Below are 20,504 nucleotides of genomic sequence, written 5' to 3' on the forward strand. Positions count from 1 at the left end.
TGCACAGAGTCTTCATGGAGTAGTTACTCGCCTTCCCTCCCAGGACCCTTTGTTGCTCAAGGGAGACTGATGTTTAGATTCCTTCTTGGGAATCAGCTCTGAGGGCCCAGAGCCCTGACCCCTTGCCTGTGGATGGTAGAGGTATTCCTCATGTCAAAGTTGGAGGATCCGATCCTCTCCAGAAATGCCTGGGCCAGTTCAGGTGTGATGTCAAAGACTGTGTCCAACTGCTTGCTGGCGTTGTCATAGCTGATAAACAGCCCAATCTAGTGGACAAGGATAGACAGGCCAGTGAGGAGAACTGAAGTGGCCCCTTGCCACACCACCCTGGTGTGTGTGCTGTGCCCACCTCAGATACTCGGACATGCTCACTTCCCAATGCCATGGGTTTCTTAAAGGTCCATCACTGCTGCTGTAGTTTCCTCTTCAACCCAACCATTATTTAAGAAAGTATTATTTTTTAATCATCAGAGAAGGAAAACTCTGACTCCAAAAAACCTCCGCTGCCTTGCGGCATACCTCTTCAGGGGAAAGGCTAAGGGAGTAAACCCCGACAGAAAATCCGGAGCCGGAGTCCCTAAGGCGGTTTGACGTTGTAGTCAACACCGGCAACTCCTGCGGCGCACCTGAACCCAAGCTGTATCGACTCCGTCTTTCCCTTGGACCCTTCAGCTGCGAAGAGAGGGGGGGTCTGCTGCATGGGCAACAGCAGACCCTCCATATTACCCTGCCCAGGCTCTGTAGCTTCAGCGTCATCACAAGATGTCGACTCAACACGGGAGGAGACAGATACCATGTCACTCCCGAGTCGGACTGCACAGCCATTCTCGGCGGTGCAGATAGACTCTTAAGAAGCTACACCATCGTCTCTCGAGACGGACGGCTGCCGACGACGATTTTTTAATATCCAAGAAACTGAACATTTTTAAAGCCAATATTTGTACATTTACTTCTAGATCTGTTATACTGAGGTCAGAGAATGTGGTCCACAAGTTTTCTGCTTTGGGGAATCGGAGGTTTTTTTTAATAGATCAGTTTATAAATGGCCCTCAGGCAATAAAAGAAAGTATGTGTCCTCTTTGTAAGATGAACAGGTAAACAAGAATAAAAATAATCTGAGTAGTATATTATTATCTTTCTATTCTTATTCACTCTTTGCCTGTGTCCAAGGGTGTCACATTGACATCCCCTATATTTTGATGCACTGCTATGCTGTGCTTAAAAGACTCATAAATTGCATCTCCCTCATAGATTGCTCTTTGTCCATATAAAAATGCCCCTTGGTGTCAGCACTCTGATTTCACCTCCTTTTTCTACACTTTTACACAAAGAGAAGTTTCAAATGGCCTCTTGATCTTAGAAATTTCCTCCAGTGCTCAGCTTCCTCAGAATTTAACTTCTATCTACTTCCTGAAATTCATTCAGCACTGGCAGGGTAAAGTGGAGGTATAATCCATTTTATAACAGGGTTATAAAATTGAGACATTTGACCTATTTCCAGACTCCTAGGTAAAAAAGGGGGACTTAGTGTTGCCTCTGATTTCAAAATAAGCAGACATTGTTGGGTCAGCTGGCCAGTGAACAAGACTTCTCTTACTGGCCGGGAGACAGCCAGGGCTCACAGGGTGAAAACTGGAGGCGAGCCCCAGTGCTTCGTGAGTGCTTCCATACTAGCACCTTCCTTTGTGGCTGCACTCCGGAGTCAGAGTGCCCAGGGGACTTTAGTGTCACTGGGTGAACATCAGGAGGAGAGAAACAGGCTGATCATGAGTAAAGTAACCTTAGAACAGGGGTAAAATGCAGTCATTACACCTGCTAAAGCAGCAAGCAATAACAGTAGCTATAAATAAACCTAGTTATTAATCCAAGTTATTTTTGATTTAGGTTCATGCCTCCCAGGGCTGAAAACTCAATAGCTATTGTCCTTGGCCTTTCTTGAGGATAAAAATACTCTTAAGTGATATTTGGTTCATAGCCAACATTCTCGTTCTATCACATACGTTTAAATCAGAGCTATCTCAGTTGTCCACAATTCTTTTTCTTTTCTTAGTTCTCCTATGCTAGAACACAATCCAATGACTGACTGCTTGAGGCCTTATTCCAAGAGTTTTCTTTAGAGACCCAGATATTTTGAGATGAAGTAGGTGTCCAATTTCCAGGGCACCTCAACTGGCTGGCTGAGCATGAGAGGCTTAGAATATACCTTATCCCAGATGTACAGTATTAGTGAGGGGGATATTCAATGTACTTTCCCAACTTACTTCTATAGTACTAATTTTCATAATTTCTTCAAGTGACAAGTGAACCATATATCTTCCCAAGATCCATAAGTTTTCTGCACTGACCCATGAAACAGAATCATCTGCAAGAAAATAAATAAATGGATGAATTAGTAAGTAAATAAATAAATGCCTCTGCACTAGAATGTGATAGTCAAAAACATCTTTGTTGTCAGAGCCTCCTTGTTGCATTCCTGAATTCATTAATTCATTCAATGGCCATTCATGAACAGCTTCCTGCCCATGAGACGCTATCCCACACTTTGGGAAGTACAGGTGCCCGCCTCCTGGGAACTCATTATAAAGGTAGCTTACTTGTTAAGACTTAAGGCCACAAAATACGGTTTTATTTTTAGCACACTTAGTTACTAAATAATCTGGGAATTTCAAATATATATTTGACTCTCTTTTATTACTACAGTAACAATCATTATCATCCTTGTTGATTATCACCATGAGCCAAAAGAAAACACTGGTCCTTCCTTGTATACACCCAAATGTTCACCAAACCTTACTTTGCTTGGGTCCTTCTCGTGAGCTAGAATATCTTTCATGAATGAACCCTTCTGTTCCCAAATCCTATCTTCAAGGTTGAGCTCAAACGTTTCCTCTTCCTTAAAGCCTCTCTGTCTCCAGTGAACAGTGATTTCTCTCTACTCTGAATTCCCAGAGGACTCCCTTTCTGTCACTCTGCTCAAGCATTTTAAATTTCCCACCAGTGGGATGTCAATGGGACTTGAAGAACCATCATGTATAGAAAAGGGAACCCTCGTGTTATACTGGTAGGAATGCAAATTGGTGCACCACTGTGGAAAACAGTGTGGAGGGTCCTCAAAAAAACAGAAATAGAATTACCATATTATCCAGCAATCCCTCTTCTGGGTATTTATCCAAAAGATATGAAAGTATTCAAAAATATATATGCCCCTCAGCATTATTTACAATAGCCAAGATATGAAGGTAGCCTAAGTGTAAATTAATGGACAAAAAAGAAGTGGTAAAAATATGCAATGGAGTATTCCAAGTCATAATAAAGAATAAAATCTTGCCATTTCTGACAACATGGTTGGACCTAGAAGTCATTATGCTAAGTAAAATAAGTCAGATAGAGAAAGACAAGTACCATATGATTTCACTTACATGTGAAATCTAAAGAACAAAATAAATAAACAAAACCAAAACAAACTCATAGACACAGAACAAGCTGATGGTTGCCAGATGGGATGGGGTTGGGGGGAGTGAAAAAGGTGTAGGGAGTAAAAATTACAAATTGTAAGTTGCAAAATAGTCATGGAGATATAAAGTACAGCATAGGAATGCAATCAATAATACTGTAATAACTATGTATGGGGTCAGGTGGGTACTAGACTTATCGGAGAGATCACTTCATAAGTTATATAAATGTCTAATCACTATTGTTGTACACCTGAAACTAATATAATATTTAATGTCAACTGTAGTTGAACATTTTTTTTAATTTAAAAGAGCAGTTACATCCAGGATCCAACTTCAAGTTTCCCTGAGCTAGAATTTACCACCATTGGCCCAATCCTTCAAAAAAAGATCTTTATGCAAAGCATTGCATTGTTGGCATTTTGGGATAAAAGAAAGAAGCAGGGGAGCATTTATAGGGTGCAGTAAATTGGTCACCAGGAGCTGGTGCAGGAAGCCATGAGCTGTGATGTAGGCACCGCTTCAGGGGCTGTCACAAGGACAACGGGGTGCCTTCCTTCCTCAGGAATCAGAGCTTTGGGGTGAACACAGGTAAGCACTATAGGTTCCCCTAGATGGGGAATCTGAACACTTGACTTGGTGATTAGAAGTGGGCCCCAGAAGGCTAGAGAATTTGGGAGGGAAAACTAGCAAGGACCACAATGAGCTGTTCATTTTTAGTTCTTACCCATGAACTGTCTCTCTGCAGACCCATGCTCCCCAAGCTGGGGACATTTTTAATACCCACAGTATTTCCAGTTACCTCAAAGAACTTCATGAAAAACACAAGGTTTAAAGTATTAGTAGAATTCATTTTCATTCACTTTAGTTTAATAATGAAGTATCCAATAGGAATTTTAAAAGGAAAGTTTGTCTAAATATGGCAATAAGGACTTAGGGAAGTGAGGAGGTTAGGTGGTTTTCTCAGGGTTACATTGTGTGAGGTTAACAACTATGCATCAGGCAGAGGGAAAATGGTAGGCACAGAAGACGATGATTAGCATGTTGTTTAGTGCTCCTTATATACAAATCTCAGAGCTTCCTTTAAGCTCCCCCAGCACACCAAGCTCATGCCCGCCTCATGGCCTTGTGCTTGCTGGTCCCTCTGCTGGGAATGCCCTTCCTCCAGAGCCTGGCATGACTGATTCTATTTCCCATTTCAGTCTCAATCAAAATGTCAGATCTTCTCTGATTCCTTAGTGCAGGGGTTGGCAAACTACAGCCCATGGGCCCAACCCAGCCCCCCACCTGTTTCTGTACCATCTGCAAGCTTGGTTTTTACACTTTTTAATAATTGAAAGAAAAATCAAAAGAAAAAATATTTTGCAACACATGAAAATTATATGAAACTCAAATTTCAGTGTTCATAAATAAGGGTTTATTTGGACACAGCCATGCCTGTTCATCTGTTGTTTATGTCTGCTTTTGCTATAACATCAGAGTTTAATAGTTGAGTCAGAGTCCATGGGTCCACAAAGTCTAAAATATTTGCTCTGTCACTTTATAAAAAAATATGTGCCCAGCCCTGTTTCCTCTCCCCACTTCCCCACTCTTTCATTCTCCCTCTCTCCTTCTCTAATTTACTTGGTTAGATATTTTCTCTACCCACCCTCCTACAATAAAATAATAGCTCCACAAGAGCAAAGACTGTCTTATACTCCACTGTATCTCCAGTGGCTGACAGACAGTAGGCTTTTAAAAAGTGTTTTAAAAGTTTATTCTGTTTACATTACTGAAATTAAACATTCAACAAGTAAAAGTTATCTTAAAAATTTCTTTGCATTACTAATCTGCATAGCCATTTTCTATATGTCTCTCTCTCTTTTTTTTTTTTTTTTTTCAATTGTGGTAAAATACACCTAACCAATTTACCATCTTACCCATTTTAAGTGTACAGTTCCACGGTAGTAAGTACATTTACACTGCTGTGCAATCATCACCACCATCCATCAGAACTTTTTTCATCTTGCAAGACTGAAACACTACTCCTTAAACACTAACTCCCCATCCACCTCCTCCCAGCCTTCACAACAACATTCTCCTTTCTGTCTCTACATATTTGACTCTATGTCCCCCCCTAGAGGGACATAGCAGATTTTTGATAAATATTTATCAAACAAATGAATCCTGATCTATTTCTGTTTTGGTTGCCAGATAGCTTAGCATTAAATTTCTATGCTTTATTTCCTATATATATATTTTTTTAATTATATGTTCTCATCAAATCTAGGATGTCAGCACTGTTTACTTCCCACACCGCTGGCTGTGAGATCGGATGCATCCTCAGTTCAGACTTCCACACATGAAAAGGGCATGTGTTTCATTCCACAAGCCATACCACACTCTTTCTGGAAGTTGGGAGAGGGGCAGGTGAAAATCATAAGCAACACTGAAACCAAATCCTTGTTTTCAGATATGAAGCACCTCTTTTTTAAGGATGGACTCCCCCTAAAACTTGATGCCACCTCAAAGTAAAGGCTCACCAGTGGCATTGGAGGATGTCTGCAAAACACCAGCCATCCAGGAGTAGAGAGCTCGCTGAGAATGGGCTGAGGTTTGGTCATAGAGGTCTTTGAACACCGCAGATCTAAAGGACACAAACACAAGGGTCAAATAAGAGCAGACAGGTGGAGTTTATCTTGCGTTAATAAAAACCCTTCTCATCCCTTGCTATATGGGCCTCTTTTCCCATATCTCCTCAGCCTCTCAGTTAAATACCTTCCCAAGACTAGTCTCTCCTTCCTCACCTCAGGGTCACTTTCTTTCCTATTACAGCTTGATTGAGATTATAATTCACATACCATACAATTTCCCCAATTAAAATGTACATTTCATTGGTTTTCAGTCTATTCATAGAGTTGAACAACCACTACCACAATCAATTTTAGAACATTTAAGCACCTCAAAAAGAAACCATTACTGTTTAGCTATCACCCCTCAACCTCTAGTCACCCCACTTCTACAAACCACTCATCTACTTTCTGTCTCTACAGATTTGCCTCTTTGGGATATTTCTGAGCAATGGAATCAGACAATACGTCATCTTTGTGACTCGTTTCTTTCATTTGGCATGATGTTTTCAAAATCCATGCATGTTATAGCATGAGTTAGTACTTCATTGCTTTTCATGGCCAAATAATATTCCATTGTATAAATGGACCACATTTTGCTTATCCATTCATCAGTTGAAGGACATTTAAGTGATTTCCACCTTTTATCTATTATGAATAATGCTGCTGTAAACATTCATGTTTTTGTGTGAACATATGTTTTCATCTTTCTTGGATACATACCAAGGAATGAACATGCTGGATTAAGTGAGAACTCTACATTTGGCCTTTTGAGAAACTACCAGACTATTTTCCAAAGTAGCTGCACAAATTTACATTCTCACCAACAGTGTGTGAGGGTCCCAATTTCTCAACATCCTCACCAATACTTGCTACTGTCTGATGTTTTGCTTATAGACATTCTGCTGGGTGTGAAGTGTCTAGGTCACTTTTAAGTCACTGAAATCTGGCTTCCTCAGCACCACACCACGCTTTGTGACCCAAGCCACCAGTGACCCCCTTGTTGCTCTATCCAGTGGTCCCATTTGGTCCAAATATGAGCTGACCTTTCACAGAATTTGACACTGATAGCCAATCTGGTTCATACTGCAAAACAGCTGAGTCTCTTTGTCTTGGAAGTTTTCCTTCACCCCCACTCACCACCACTGAAAATCAATTCACCAAATGACCAACTAACTAAGCTTTTCTAAGTTTAAACTTTATCCCAGTCATTTCATATGTGAACAGGCAAACTTGACCTTAAGTCCATCTTAATATCTTCTTTCTTTATTTTTATTTTCATTTACTTATTTTTGCTTGTTGTTGCTGTTTTATTTTTCCATGGCTTAGTAGGTGAAAAGTACATATACATAGTTCTGGGAAAATGGTAAACATCTTTTATGGGAAAGCTTGCCCATTTTCAAAAATGCTGGCTCTGGTATTCCCCAGTAGTCTGACCTCGACTGAGTTATTTAATCTTCCTGCCTCCATTTCCTCCTCTGAAAAATGAGGAGGGGGTTAATGACATAATATTCTCCAGGAGAAGAGGAATGGCAGAGTAGAATAGGAAGAGGACAAAACTGGGTTGAGATCAAATTAAGGCAAGCCCTATGGGATCACCTTGGAGTGTCATCTCCTCTTTGGGCCTCGGTTTCCTTATCTACAAAAGAAGGGGTTGGTTTAGATGGTGCCTATTAGGATGTCTTCAGTGGAAGTAGGGGTCTATTCTGGAATCCCCGTTCAAGAACTGAGAATCTGGAGTCAGGAAATATTATATTTGTATTATTCTATTGTCTTTCTGTCTGCAAGGTTCATAACCTTTCCCTCAGCTCTTATTAGGATCTATATAAAGTTTTTGTAGTAGCCATCTATGCCACTCTTTTTTCATAACAGCACCTCAATTTTTCTTGTAGAAACATTTCTCCCCTTCTTGGTTCATCCATGTTGTTTGGATGGGACTGTCACCCACATCTAAGCCATTCAGCACATTAGATGCCATTAACAACAGTTATTGGTTTAAGGATGAGCACATGACCCAGTGTGGATCAATGAGAATCAGGTCTAGGATTTTGTATAGGCTCTGCACCCTCTGGACTGGAAATTCAGAGGACATGGGCCTGGAACATCCAGTGCTCTCTTGGGAGACAGACTGCCTGAGAACCAAGCCAGTCCAGAGGATGGCAGAGCTGTGAGATAAAAATCCAAAGATGTTCTTGATTGTATAATTTGAGTTTCTGGATCCAACTGTGCGTGAAGTTAGCACTATACCTAAAACTATTCAATTAAATGATTCAATAATTCCCTTTTGGAAACAGGAATTTGAAAAAAGTTTGAATGGGTTTTCTGACACTTGAATCAGATGAGCAGTGGCTAATAAGATCCTTCTCTCAATTATGTTCTCTTCGTGTCCATTCCCACCCACATAAAACATGGGTAAGTGGGGGAGCAAGAGATGCTGAGTTAAGAGGGATTGTGTAATGGCAAAGGGGTTTCATGTGATATATGTCTTCGCCAAAAAAAATGGATACCCTGGAGACAGAATGAGGCTAGTGTATTGTCATTATATTGTCTGTTTCCCCTACAGTCTTTTGCCTGCCACACACACATATGGTCTGTCTGGAAAAAGCTCAGCCATTGTTAATATAATGAGACCAGTTTGTGTGACATGATGTAACCTGGCAGCCAAGAAGAGTAGACTGGAATGTGCATGTGTGAACAATGACAGCTTCACTGTACTAGTCAGTGGGAGTGGTAGACGCCACTGAGTGAGCATGTGTACTGTGTGGCCATCACATTCAAGATGACTGTGAGTAGAGCAACAAATCTTCATCAAATTTTGCATTAGGCTTGAATATTCCTCCACAGAAAGTTTTCAGATGATTCAGAAGGCCACAGCTATGGGCAACTGGTGACTGGTAGCTTCATCACAATGATATACCTACTCATGAGTCACATCTCATGCGGGGTTTTTTGGCAAAACATCAAATCACCCAGGAGACTCAGCCCCCCTACAGCCCAGATCTGGTGCCCTGAGAATTCTGGCTTTTCCCAAAACTAAAATCACCTTTGGAAGGGAAGAGATTTGAGACCATGGATGAGATTCAGGAAAATACAATGGGGCAGCTGATGGCAATTGGGAGAACTGTATGAGGTCCCAAGGTGCCTACTTTGAAGGGGTCTGAGTATCATTGTCCTATATACAATGCTTCTTGTATCATGTATTTTCTTCAATAAATGTCTCTATTTTTCTTATTACATGGATGGATACCTTCTGGATAGACTACACACATACACACACACAGTCTTCCCCAAGTTGTTGTCATCATTGATCATTTCCTTTTTGTAAATCATTTTAAGATTTAGGAAATATCTTTTAGGGCCATAAAGTGATGTAATTAGTAAAATGGCAGAGCTGGCAGTGATCAAAATGCCTAGGGGCTTTCAAGTCCTGGACATAAGCCTCTAATTTGGTAACCCCACCCCACAGTGTAATTCCATATAGGGCAAGGGCCTAACACATTGACTGGCATAGCATCTCAAAGGAGAAAGCACTTCCTCTTCAGTGCTCTGTCAGTCTTCCTGCCCCTCAAGTACAAGGTGTCAGTCAGTGTGAGTGAGTCTTCAACAATACTCAGCTCCTTTTCAACCAAGAGAAAAGATCTTAGGCTCAGAGCTTTGGAAATGCAACACATCTAGCTTTAGTGGCACTGTTCTATTTTATTAACGTATTTAGTTTTATGATTACTTTTACTTAAGACAATTAACACTGATTTCCCATTTATAGTAACAATATCAAATTTGCTTTTTAAATAAATATTAAGTCACTATAAATAAAAACAGGAACTAAATAACAGTGCAAGTGTGTATAGATATGGGATCAAAATGACTGAAATTTGGGAGACACTGTTATAATCAAACTATCTCTAAATACAGATTTTAGGGTTCTGTTTCAGACCTCCTGTATTAACCTGTCTCCACCTGCCTTCTCCCCTCTGCCATGTACTACCTCCTTGAATTTTCACAACAGGTTCTGAAGGATGGTGAGTGGAGTTAAGAGGGTTGGGAGGAGCACTCACAAGTTCTTGAAAGCATCCTCACGCAGGTCCTGGGGAAGCCTGTCTGTGATATCAGGCTGCAGGAAGCTGCCTGAGGACCCCCTCAGCACCTTTCCCAGGATCTCCACGCATTCCAGAGAGTTCAGCTCCTGGAAGCACCTCTCCAGAGTGATGAGAAACAGGCTGCGGTTTATGCCCGGGCTCTGCAAGGCTTGTTTCCGAATCTCTCCCAAGTTGATAACGATGTCTTCTTCCAGCTTCTAAAGGAATAAGAGAAGCTAGGCTTGTCTTGAGAGTGTTCTCTCAATTTGGAAGCCCTGCAGGGACCACACCTGGAACAGTGAGGAAACTGAGAACGAGTGTTTAACACCATGCTGCTATATCAAACCTTCAACTTTCCATTGCCTACAGCAGCGGTCCCCAACCTTTTTGGCACCAGGGATCGGTTTCATGGAAGACAATTTCTGCTCAGACCTGGGGAGGGGGTTGGTTTCAGGATGATTTAAGGGCATTACACTCAACCTCACCTGCTGCTGTGTAGCCCAGTTCCTAACAGGCTCGGGCCAGTATCTGTCTGAGACCCGGAGTTTGGGGACCCCTGGTCTACAGAACAAAATCAAGGCCCTCGTCAGCTTTACCTGCATTATACCATTCTTTGCTCTGAGATACACCATGACTGTCACACCTCGAACTATTTTCCCAGCTGGAATTCACTCCTCATCTCCTTCCCTTAGCAAAACCTAGCTCATCCTTTAAGTCCAAGCTCAGTTATCACACAATTGGTTATGTCCTTTCTGATATCCTCCTACTTCAATCAAATCAGAGCATCCCAAACCAAACCCTGTGATGCATTACAGATGCTCATGGTGTTGTCTTTTCTCCAAGCTGGTGGTTCTCAACTCTGCCTGCACTTCGGCAATGCTGGGGTGGTGATCCTAGCACCCCCAAAGAAGCTGATTTAACTGGTCTGGGGTGGAGTCCTGGCATCTGACCTAATGTGGGGTTGAACCAGGAGAGTCCTTCAGGCCCAAGCCATATGGCTAATGGAATGCCTGGTACCTAGAAGACATTGAGAAATAGCCTGTTGAATGAATGAATGAATGAATGAGTGAATGAATGAATGAATCCTGTGAACCATAGAATCCAGTAATGCTGACAGGATTTAGTCACAATCTGACTGGGCCCTCTGTCCTTCACCCAACACACCCATTTACTGAGCTACCATTTACTGAGCATTTGCTGCACACCAGGCGCTGTACCAAGCATGGAATAAACTTGTGTCTCCTCATAAATTCCCACAACAGTCCTGTAGTTTAAGCCTATAGGTCTGAGGATCAGGCATTCTTAGATTCAGATTCCAGGTCCTCCACTTATTATCTGTGTATCCTGAAACAAATTACTTATTTCTTTTAAGTATCAGATTCCTCCTCTTTAATGGAGATAAAATTAGCACCTACCTCTTAGACTTATATAAGACTTGAATGAGCCCTTACTGGTGTGGCTCAATGGGTTGGGCATGATCCCACAAAGTGAAAGGATGCCAGTTCAATTCCCAATCAGGGCACATGCCTGGGTTGCAGGCCAGATCCCCAGTTGGGGGCATGCAAGAAGCTTCTAATCAATGTTTCTCTCACACATTGTTTCTCTCCCTCTCTTTCTCCCTCCCTGACCCTCTCTCTAAAAATAAATTTATTAAATATTTTTAAGAAAACAAGAGGGAGTAAGCAACCTGCCCTAACTTACAGGGAGATAGAATCTGAGTTCAAGTCCACACTTCTCAGCTACCTTCAGTCTCTTACCACAGGGATGAAACTGTCTGGTTAGTGAGTGCAGCTTAGGAGATCTTAAGCAGGGGTCTGTGGACAGAATTTAGGACATCTGTAAACACTGGAGGGAAACTGTACCCTTGTTTTCACTGCCATAGGACTGACACCCAGCATTTCATTCAGGGATAATCTTAGGCAACAAGCCACCATGGTAGTAAAACCTTTGATTTGTTATCAGTAGGAACTACAGGCACTTTAATAACATATCATAATTGTCGCTGATGTATTGAAATCTCATTTACACTCAATACTCCCTCAAAATTACAGAGGAGCCAAAAGAGCTAACACTTGTTATTGGATGTATTAAAGAAGCACATAAATTACTATACTCCAATGTTTTTTAATATATTTGATTAATGTCTTTCAATAGAATTGGCTTCTTTTGTAATCATTTTATTTTATTTTATAGGTTTTAATACATGATTCTGAGAAGGGGCCCTTAGGTTTTACCAAATGCCAGAGGATTCAAGCTGGAATCAGGAGGCCAGGTTCCAACCTCAGATTTGGAACTTCAAGCTGTGCAACCCGAGGCTATCTCCCCAATTTCTCCAAGCCCATTTCCTCCTCTGAATGTTGAAGTGGTGAGAGTCTTACTATCTTTATTTCAGAAGGCGCTAAGAGGATTCAGTGGGTCCACACATGATATATCCTTACAGCACCATTGGCAAACTATGGCTCACAAGCCCAGTCTATCCCGCTGCCTGTGTTTTTGAATAAGGTGTTATTGGAACACATCTACACCCCTCCACTTATCTGCCATCTAAGGCTGCTTTCCTGCTACAATGGCAGAACTGAGTACTTGTGACAGAAATTGTGTGGCCTGCAAAGCCTAGAATATTTATTTCTGGCCCTTCATAGAAACAGTTTCCTGACCATTCCCTTCAAATAATGCCTAACACATAGTAAATCCTCAATAAACATTAATCAATGTCATTTTCACAGACCACCATCCTCTTTTTTGCCATAATCTGGCACTTTGTTTACTACTATTTACTTTGTATTTTTTTAACTCTTCTTTTTTTTTAAGTTAAATTCATTTTGAAAAGAAATATTACATTTCTACTACCTAACTCACAGGCTTGATGTGTCCATTGTATTTTAATCACAGACATTAAAGTAAATCTATGTTTAAATGGTCCACCTCCTTTTGGGAAACACTGCTTCACACAAACCTGTCTTTGAAAAAGGAAACTCAAAACTTCCCATTTCTGGGTCCAGTGGATTTCCTGTGTATGAGGCCTTGCTTTCTCTTACATCACCAACTTTGTTTTGTGGAAATGATCTGTTTCTGCTTTTTGTCTCCCCTCCAGACTATAAACTTCTCAAGGTCAGGGACAGTCTTTTATCTCTGAACCTGGTGTCCCCAGGTGCATAGCAATCATTCATGGATATTTATTAAGACAAATTATTGGGCCCTCAGTGTCCCTCATTTCTTAGTCGCCATAAGAATACAAACCACAAGGTTCTTCCTTTGAACTTTGGAGAAAGTAAGTGAAAAAATTCTAGGTCCACAGCTCCAGAGGGTTGGGGAGGGAGAAGAAGACAGGAAGGTCAGGACCTAAATCAGGCTCAATTCACTTCAGCTCTACAAATGCCAACTGGTCCTGGACTTCCCCTACCTACTCCACGGATGCAAGAGTGCCTCACCATGTAGTCCCTCTTGTCTTGCCAGAGGCAATTCATGGCGGTGCGGAACTGCTGGGCGTCTGATTCCCTCAGGTCCTGCAGCAGCTTTTGGGGCTGGTACAGACACTGCTCCAGGTGGGTTTCCATGGCTACCTGGACATGGGGTGTTGGGAGAGTCAGTGAGGGAAAGCCAGGAGCACAGTCAGTACCTACCCTGCAGAGACCACAAGTGGGCAGCCTACACATGCTTGGATAGGCTGGTTCCAAAATTTTTCATTAGCTGCCAACATTTAACAGAGGATATTCTTCATAAAAACTCAGATTTCCAACTTCTCTTGGAAAACACAAAGAGTTGAGAATGCTGGGGACACGACCCTTGCCTGGTGATAATCATCTCACCACCCACCCACTCAGCCAACTTCTCCATGGCTTGCCTGATCTCTGTAGGTGATTGAGGTTTCAAGCCCACAAAGTTTACCTCCAGGTGGGCACTCCTCCATGCTCCAAGCTACCAGTGCAACCTCTCCTGAAAGAGATTTCCTCTGCTATATAGGGAATTATTTGCTAAGTCTCCTCAAATGGAGCTGCTCTAGAGAGGCAGCATAGCATGATGTCATGGGCAAAAGGTGGGCTCTAGAACCAGATAACCTGTGTACAAATGGTCACTTTGCCACTTACTAGTTGTGTGGCCTTGGGCAAGTTACTTAACTAAGCTTGCTAGATAAAATATAGGATGCCCAGTTAAATCTTAATTGCAGATAAACAATAAATAATTTTCTAGAATAAGTTTCTCCAAAACATTGCATGGGACATATTTATACTAAGAAAATCATTTGTTGTTTATCTCCAAGTCAAATTTCACTGAGAATTCTGCATTTTTTATTTGCTAAATGGGCAACACTACCTCTGGGCCTCAATTTCTTCAGTAGAGTTGTTCTGAGGATCAAATGAGTGTATAAAGCTTTTTCACTAGTCCACAACACACAGTAAGTAGTCAATGAGTGCCAGCCATTATCCTCTACCCTAAATGAGTTAACTATTTACTCAATGTCTCTCCCCCTAGAATGAAAGGCCCACATGGGTAATAACATGACTGTTCTCTTCAGAACCTCCAGTGTCTACAACTGTCCTGTTTTATATATATATATATATATATATATATATATATATATATATATATATATATATAGTATATCTACTAATTAGGTAGATACTATACTATATTTCATGAAAAACCAAACTGCTAGAGAGAAAAAAGTCAGGCATTACTTCTCTTAATTCCCACAGACGATGACAACAGAAAGAAAGCAGATGCTGTGAAGCCAACAGCCAGTTGGTACCCTGGTAACTGGTTAACAATCAGCTTTCTGAGGGTAGTTCACTTGTGAATGCTGGTTGATATTTTTGTTTTGAATAAAAAAGAAGTAAACATGGAAACCACATACATGTATGTCAGAATTTCATTCATCCTTGGCATGAATTCTTTGCTGAATCAGTTCTTGAATTCTAGAAGAATATTTCCTCAGTCTTCTGTGCTATTCACAGTGTAATGGTAAAGAAAGAACACACCAGCCCTACCATACCCTACTTCTCCCTGAAGTACATATCCACTGCCATCTATTAACATGATCGTATAGAAGATGGCAGCCAAGTAGGTGGAAGCTGAGCCCATTTGCTTATGCCCTCAGCATGCATTTTTGACTGATCATTTGAAATGTGACTTAAACAATCAAAAGAATCTCAACTGATATGAATTTTTGAAGCCAAGGGGTACAGAGAATGCTTTGCACCATCTGGTAAGAGATTTTATAAGTTGAGGGAGAAATGCCCTGTGTGAGGCACCTGCAACAGGGGAGATATCAAGCAGAAAACACGGCTTAGTGTCTCCCTCCCCTTCTGAAGTGGGGGCCCTCATCATGCACAGGGAAAAACCCCCAACCCTAATGAAGAGAGACTTGGAAGGATATACAAAGTCTGGGAGACTTAGGCTGCACACACAGAGTGAGCTGCACGTCCATAGCTGCAACACCAACCAGGAGAGTTCCAGAGAGAAACTCTATCTTCTAAAACTGTCAGAGGTGCTGACAGGTTGTGGCCATCCCTGACTGAGAGGGACTTTCTGCTTTGGGGGAAGATGGAGGATGTGGAGATCTGATCCATGGCTAGGGGCTGCAGTGTGGGTACCACATAGAGATTTTTGTAAAGGGTGAGGTGAGGCCTGGCAGGGCATGGTCCCTGTGCTCACACACTCAGATGCTCTGCCAATGAAGAAACCATAGTGAAAATGCAGTTTGTTCCCACTGAGTTCAGCTGCATAGGAAGAACACAAAGTGGCACTGGTACAGTGAAGGGATTACAGGACCCAACCCAGTGCAGCTGGTGAGCCCAGGGGGCTGCGCAAAACAGAAATTTCAGGCCTGAGTCTCCTGAGAGAGTGGCAGGCTGAGGATTGGAAGGCCAGGCGCTGAGCACCTGCATTTCGTTGCCTTTTTAAAGGGGGAGCTGAGGCCTGGCAAATGTGCCCAACCCCCAGCAGTGGGATTGCAGGCTCTGCAGATCAGTGAAGCCAGGCTCAGGAGTCCCCTGCTCAGTGCGTATCCACAGGAGAAAGGAGAAACTCTTAAAGGGCCCTTTCTGAACTTCTATCAGACACTATGAGCTACACTGCTTCCTCGGCTCTGATCCACTGAAACCAGCAGAGCAGAAAAATTACAGGTGAAGCAAGGGGTGCTCAAGGCCCCACCCAGCCTCGGCTTTTATTATTGGGCTGCCATCAGCACCAAGCAGGAAAGAGCTGCCCTTTTACACAGATTGGCCCTCACAGGAAACAAGACAGCTAATTCACCAGAAACTATACATTATTGGAAATAATCTGGGACAGACCAAGACCTGTGGAGGGGTTGGCAGTAGGGAAGCACTCCCGTCGTCTTCCCTAGCGACTGAACAGCACCTCCTGGGGGTGACCCAGTGATTCCACCCTGATTGCACCACCACCACCACCACCCTCTGCTGGGAGGCAGGTGGAGGTGGTACTTGCAGTGCTCTTGGACATGAAATGAACCACTGCTGAGCCTTGTGTTCTTGGAAAGCTGGCAGGGCAAAATAAGGAAGACCAGCCAGGCCTGAACAAAACAGCCATAGACTGTGGATCATTTGTAGCCTTAAACAAGCTGCCTAGGGCTAGACTAGGACACCACCTAATGTTACCAAGGGTAGGTCCAGAAAGAGAAAATAGCAGCAAACACTAGACTCTGCTGAGATGAATTCCACCTCAGTCTCCTTCATTAGTTGCATTATTTTTTCTCTAGCATAGCTTTTTAACATTCTTTTTTTTCAAGTTTGTTCCCATTATTTCACTATTCTTTTACTTTAGTTTTATTTCAGATCTCATATTTTATGCCTCCCTTCTCTTACTCCAATTTGCCTTCTTATCATTGTTTTAAATCCTATTTTTTCCCTTTCTACACCTTGTTTCTATTCCACACTATTACCATTTCTCCTCCCGCCAGCCTCTCAAAATAATTTTTCATGCCATTAATCATATAAAATTTTTCCCTTTCTTATAACATCCTTATTCTCTCCCCACCTTATTAATCTTTACTCTTTTGTTGTTAATATGATGGTTGTTGTTGCATTTATTCAATTTTATTCCTAGATGTTCACTATATTTGTATTTCAAATCTCAAGTTTTACTGTTCCCCTCTCCTACTCTATTTTGCCTTCCTCCTGCCTTTTCCTTTTTGGCTTAAACTTTTTTTCCTTCTCTTAGCTTGGTTTTTATTCCTTACTCTTATTATTTTTTCTCCCTCTATCTTCTCAAAATCACTTTTCTTTCCTTTACATATCTCATAATCTTTTCATTTCCTTTTTCCTTCTTAGTCTCTTTCCACCTTTATTAATCTTTGCTCATTTGTCATTGATAGTGCTGTGGTGGTTGTTTTTCTTCAATTTTGTTTCTATTTTTTCATAATCTTTTTTATTGTTTTAAACCTCATGCTTTACTCTTCCTTCCTAGTACACCATTTTGCCTTCTTCCCTCCCTTTATTATTTATATAGTAAATTTGATTTTCTTTCTTTCCTTGCCTTGTTTCTATCTCTTACTCTTATTATTTCTTCTCCCTCTACTCTCTCAAAATCATTTTTCTGTTAGTCATCTCATATTTGTTTTTCCTTTCTTATAATAGTCTTAATTTCTTTCCACCTTTATTAATATTTTCTCACTTGTTGTTGACAGTGTGGTTGTAGTTGGGTTGTATTTTTTCAGGTGTGAGTTTTGTTTCCTGGATTATTTTATTTTTTTGTACTGGCAGCACTTACACAACAGCATATAAGACATGGCGAACTGTGTGACTCTCAGTCAGACACCTGGAGGGAAGAACCCACCAAAGAATGACCCAACAAGAACCAAACCTAACTATAACAAAAAAAAAAGCCCACATAAATGACATAAAGGGCATCCCAAGAGCATCCAGCTCAGGTGATCAAGGAGACAGCACCCTAAGTCCACAGTTATCTTACCACAGAAGTCCACCCCATGAAGAAAGACATGGAGTCAAAGCAGATCAATCCAATATGCAGAAACAAACAAAAAGAGTCATCTAAAGTGGGGAGACAAAGAAACAACCCTCAAATAAATAGAAAGGAGGAACCCCCAGAAAGAGAGCTAAATGAAATTGAGGCAAGCAATCTACCAGGCCTACAATTCAAAATAATGGTTATAAAGACGTTCAAGGAACTCAGGGAGAACTACAAGAAACTCTATGGAAGCTACAAGGAACTTGGTAGAAAACACAGCAGCATGAAAAAGAACATGGAAACTATTAATAAGAGCCAGGAGGGAATGAAAAATACAATATCTCAAGTGAAGAATACATTAGAAGGCATTAAAAGCAGGCTAGTTGAAGCAGAGGATCAAATCAGCTAGTTGGAGAACGAGGTAGAAAAAAATACCCAGAGTAACAAAACAAAACAAAACAAAACAAAAAAAGACTCAAAAAGAACAAAGGTAGTTCAAGGGAGCTGCATCACAACAAGAAACACAATAATATTCTCATCATAAAGATACCAAAAAGAAAAGAAAAGGAGCAAGGGACAGAAAACCTGTTTGGAAAAGTAAAAACATAAAACTTCCCTAACTTGGTGAGAGTAAAAGTCATGCATGTCCAGGAAGCACAGAGGGTCCCAATCAAGAAGAACCTAAAGAGGCCCACCCCAAAACACATCATAATTAAAATGGCAAGATTTAAAGACAAAGAGAGAATCTTAAAGGCAGCAAAGGAGAAACAGCTAGTAACATACAAGAGAACTACAATAAAGCTCAACAGGAACACTACAAGCCAGAAAGAAATGGCATAAAATATTCTAAGTAATAAAAAGTGAAGACCTGCAATCAAAACTACACTACCCAAAAAGGCTCTCATTTAAAATGGACGGTGAAATAAGAAGCTGCCCAGGCAAAAAAAATTTTTTTTAAAAACTGAAAGAGGGTTTAATCTCCAAAATAAATGAAGAACTCATACAGCAACACCAGGAAGACAAACAATCTGGTCAGAAAATGGACAAAGGGCCTGAACAGACATTTCTCCAAGGAGGACATACAGAGGGCACATAGACATATGAAAAGATGCTCAACATCACTAGCCATCAGAGAGATGCAAGTTACAACCACATTGAAGACTTCCAGCCAAGATGGAGGCCTAGGCCGACACGCTCCATCTCCCCCCACAACTAAGAAGGAACACAACTACTGCAAAACCAGAAAAAAACAGAAGTTCGAGAAAATAAATGGAAGTCCAACATATGAAGTCATAAAGAAGTGCTGCTCGTCTGGACGGGTAGGAGGGGCGATGTTGGGGAGGAGAGATCAAGCTTCACTGTCGACAGCAGCAGTGGCAATGGCAGCAGGATGGCGGTAAGCAAAGACACCCGTATTTAAGGGGAGGTAAGAAGCGCCTGGGGAGCACCCCCAGCTGCAGACCAGACCCATCAGCTTGTGACTCCAAAGCCAGAGAAAAGCAGACCTCCATTGCCTTGGACTTGAGGCCCAGAGTGGGTGGGGAAAGAGGAGAAGACTCCTGGTCTCTCAGTAGAGAGTGAATGGCAGGAACTCATCTTGGACACCCACCCCTGCAGAAAATGCCACAGGGTGGTGATAAAGGTCACCCAGTTGTGACAAGTGCATGGGGGCTCTGCCCCCTATAGCATATGAGGTGTGACAGCCCTGCCCAGGAAGCAAAGGTAAACACAAAACTGTCAGAATTGCAAAGACCATGATAGAGATCCCAGTGACGCAGCTGACCAGATGGCAAATATCTAATCTAACGGATCAGCAGATAGATAATCTTTCTGAGGCTCAGTTCAGAGCTTTTGTTATAATAATGCTTACAGACCTACCAGCGGATCTTAAGACAGGGAAGGAATGAAGGCTAGTCGTGCTGAAATGAACAAAAACACATATGAAACTAGTGGTGAGGGAAAGAAAACCAGGGATCAAATCAACAAATCGGGACATAGGGAAGGAACCAACAGTCAACCAGTGCAGAAAAAGGAAACAAAAAGTGAGGAAAATGAGGAGAGGCTGAGAAATCTATGGGATAGCTATAAGAGGGTGAAAATTCAAATCACAGGAGGGACAACTGTAACAGCATAATCAATAGAGCATATTAAAAAAACTAGAAGACAGGAGTATGAAAAAGGAATCATAGAAGACAAAGAAAGAAAAAGAAAAATGAAAAAAAAAAAAAGAAACCAAGTCACTATTCAAAATATGATGGAGCTGTCTTGTTGTCTTGAGATATAAAAGCCTGATTTACATAACTTAGTTTGCATAATTTGTATAGGCACTGGATGCCTGGAAGGTTGCCATTACAGACTTTGGTGAGAGTCCCCAAAGTTCAGCAGGCTTCTAAACCAGTTAATGTTTTTTGTTATTTAGTTGTTTACTTTCTTTGATTTTT

At 41.5% G+C, this 20,504-nt stretch overlaps 1 protein-coding gene across 2 annotated transcripts in view; it reads right to left on the reverse strand.

Moving 5' to 3' along the window:
- OTOA (otoancorin) overlaps nt 1-20,504 on the reverse strand; it is an 82,151-nt gene that overhangs the window by 56,599 nt on the left and 5,048 nt on the right. The window contains exons 6-10 of one of the 2 annotated variants that reach the window (XM_090279219.1): nt 13,569-13,700; nt 10,117-10,352; nt 5,975-6,078; nt 2,262-2,362; nt 127-266 (exon numbers count right to left, since the gene is read on the reverse strand). In XM_090279219.1, coding sequence (XP_090135345.1) covers nt 127-266; nt 2,262-2,362; nt 5,975-6,078; nt 10,117-10,352; nt 13,569-13,700 — 713 coding nt within the window. Of the gene's footprint in view, nt 1-119; nt 267-2,261; nt 2,363-5,974; nt 6,079-10,116; nt 10,353-13,568; nt 13,701-20,504 lie in introns of both variants that reach the window. The other variant, XM_090279218.1, reaches the window with a different exon arrangement.

The sequence above is a fragment of the Furipterus horrens genome, unplaced genomic scaffold, assembly GCF_987537825.1.
Source record: "Furipterus horrens unplaced genomic scaffold, mFurHor1.1.pri manual_scaffold_5, whole genome shotgun sequence".
Taxonomy (NCBI): Eukaryota; Metazoa; Chordata; class Mammalia; order Chiroptera; family Furipteridae; genus Furipterus; species Furipterus horrens.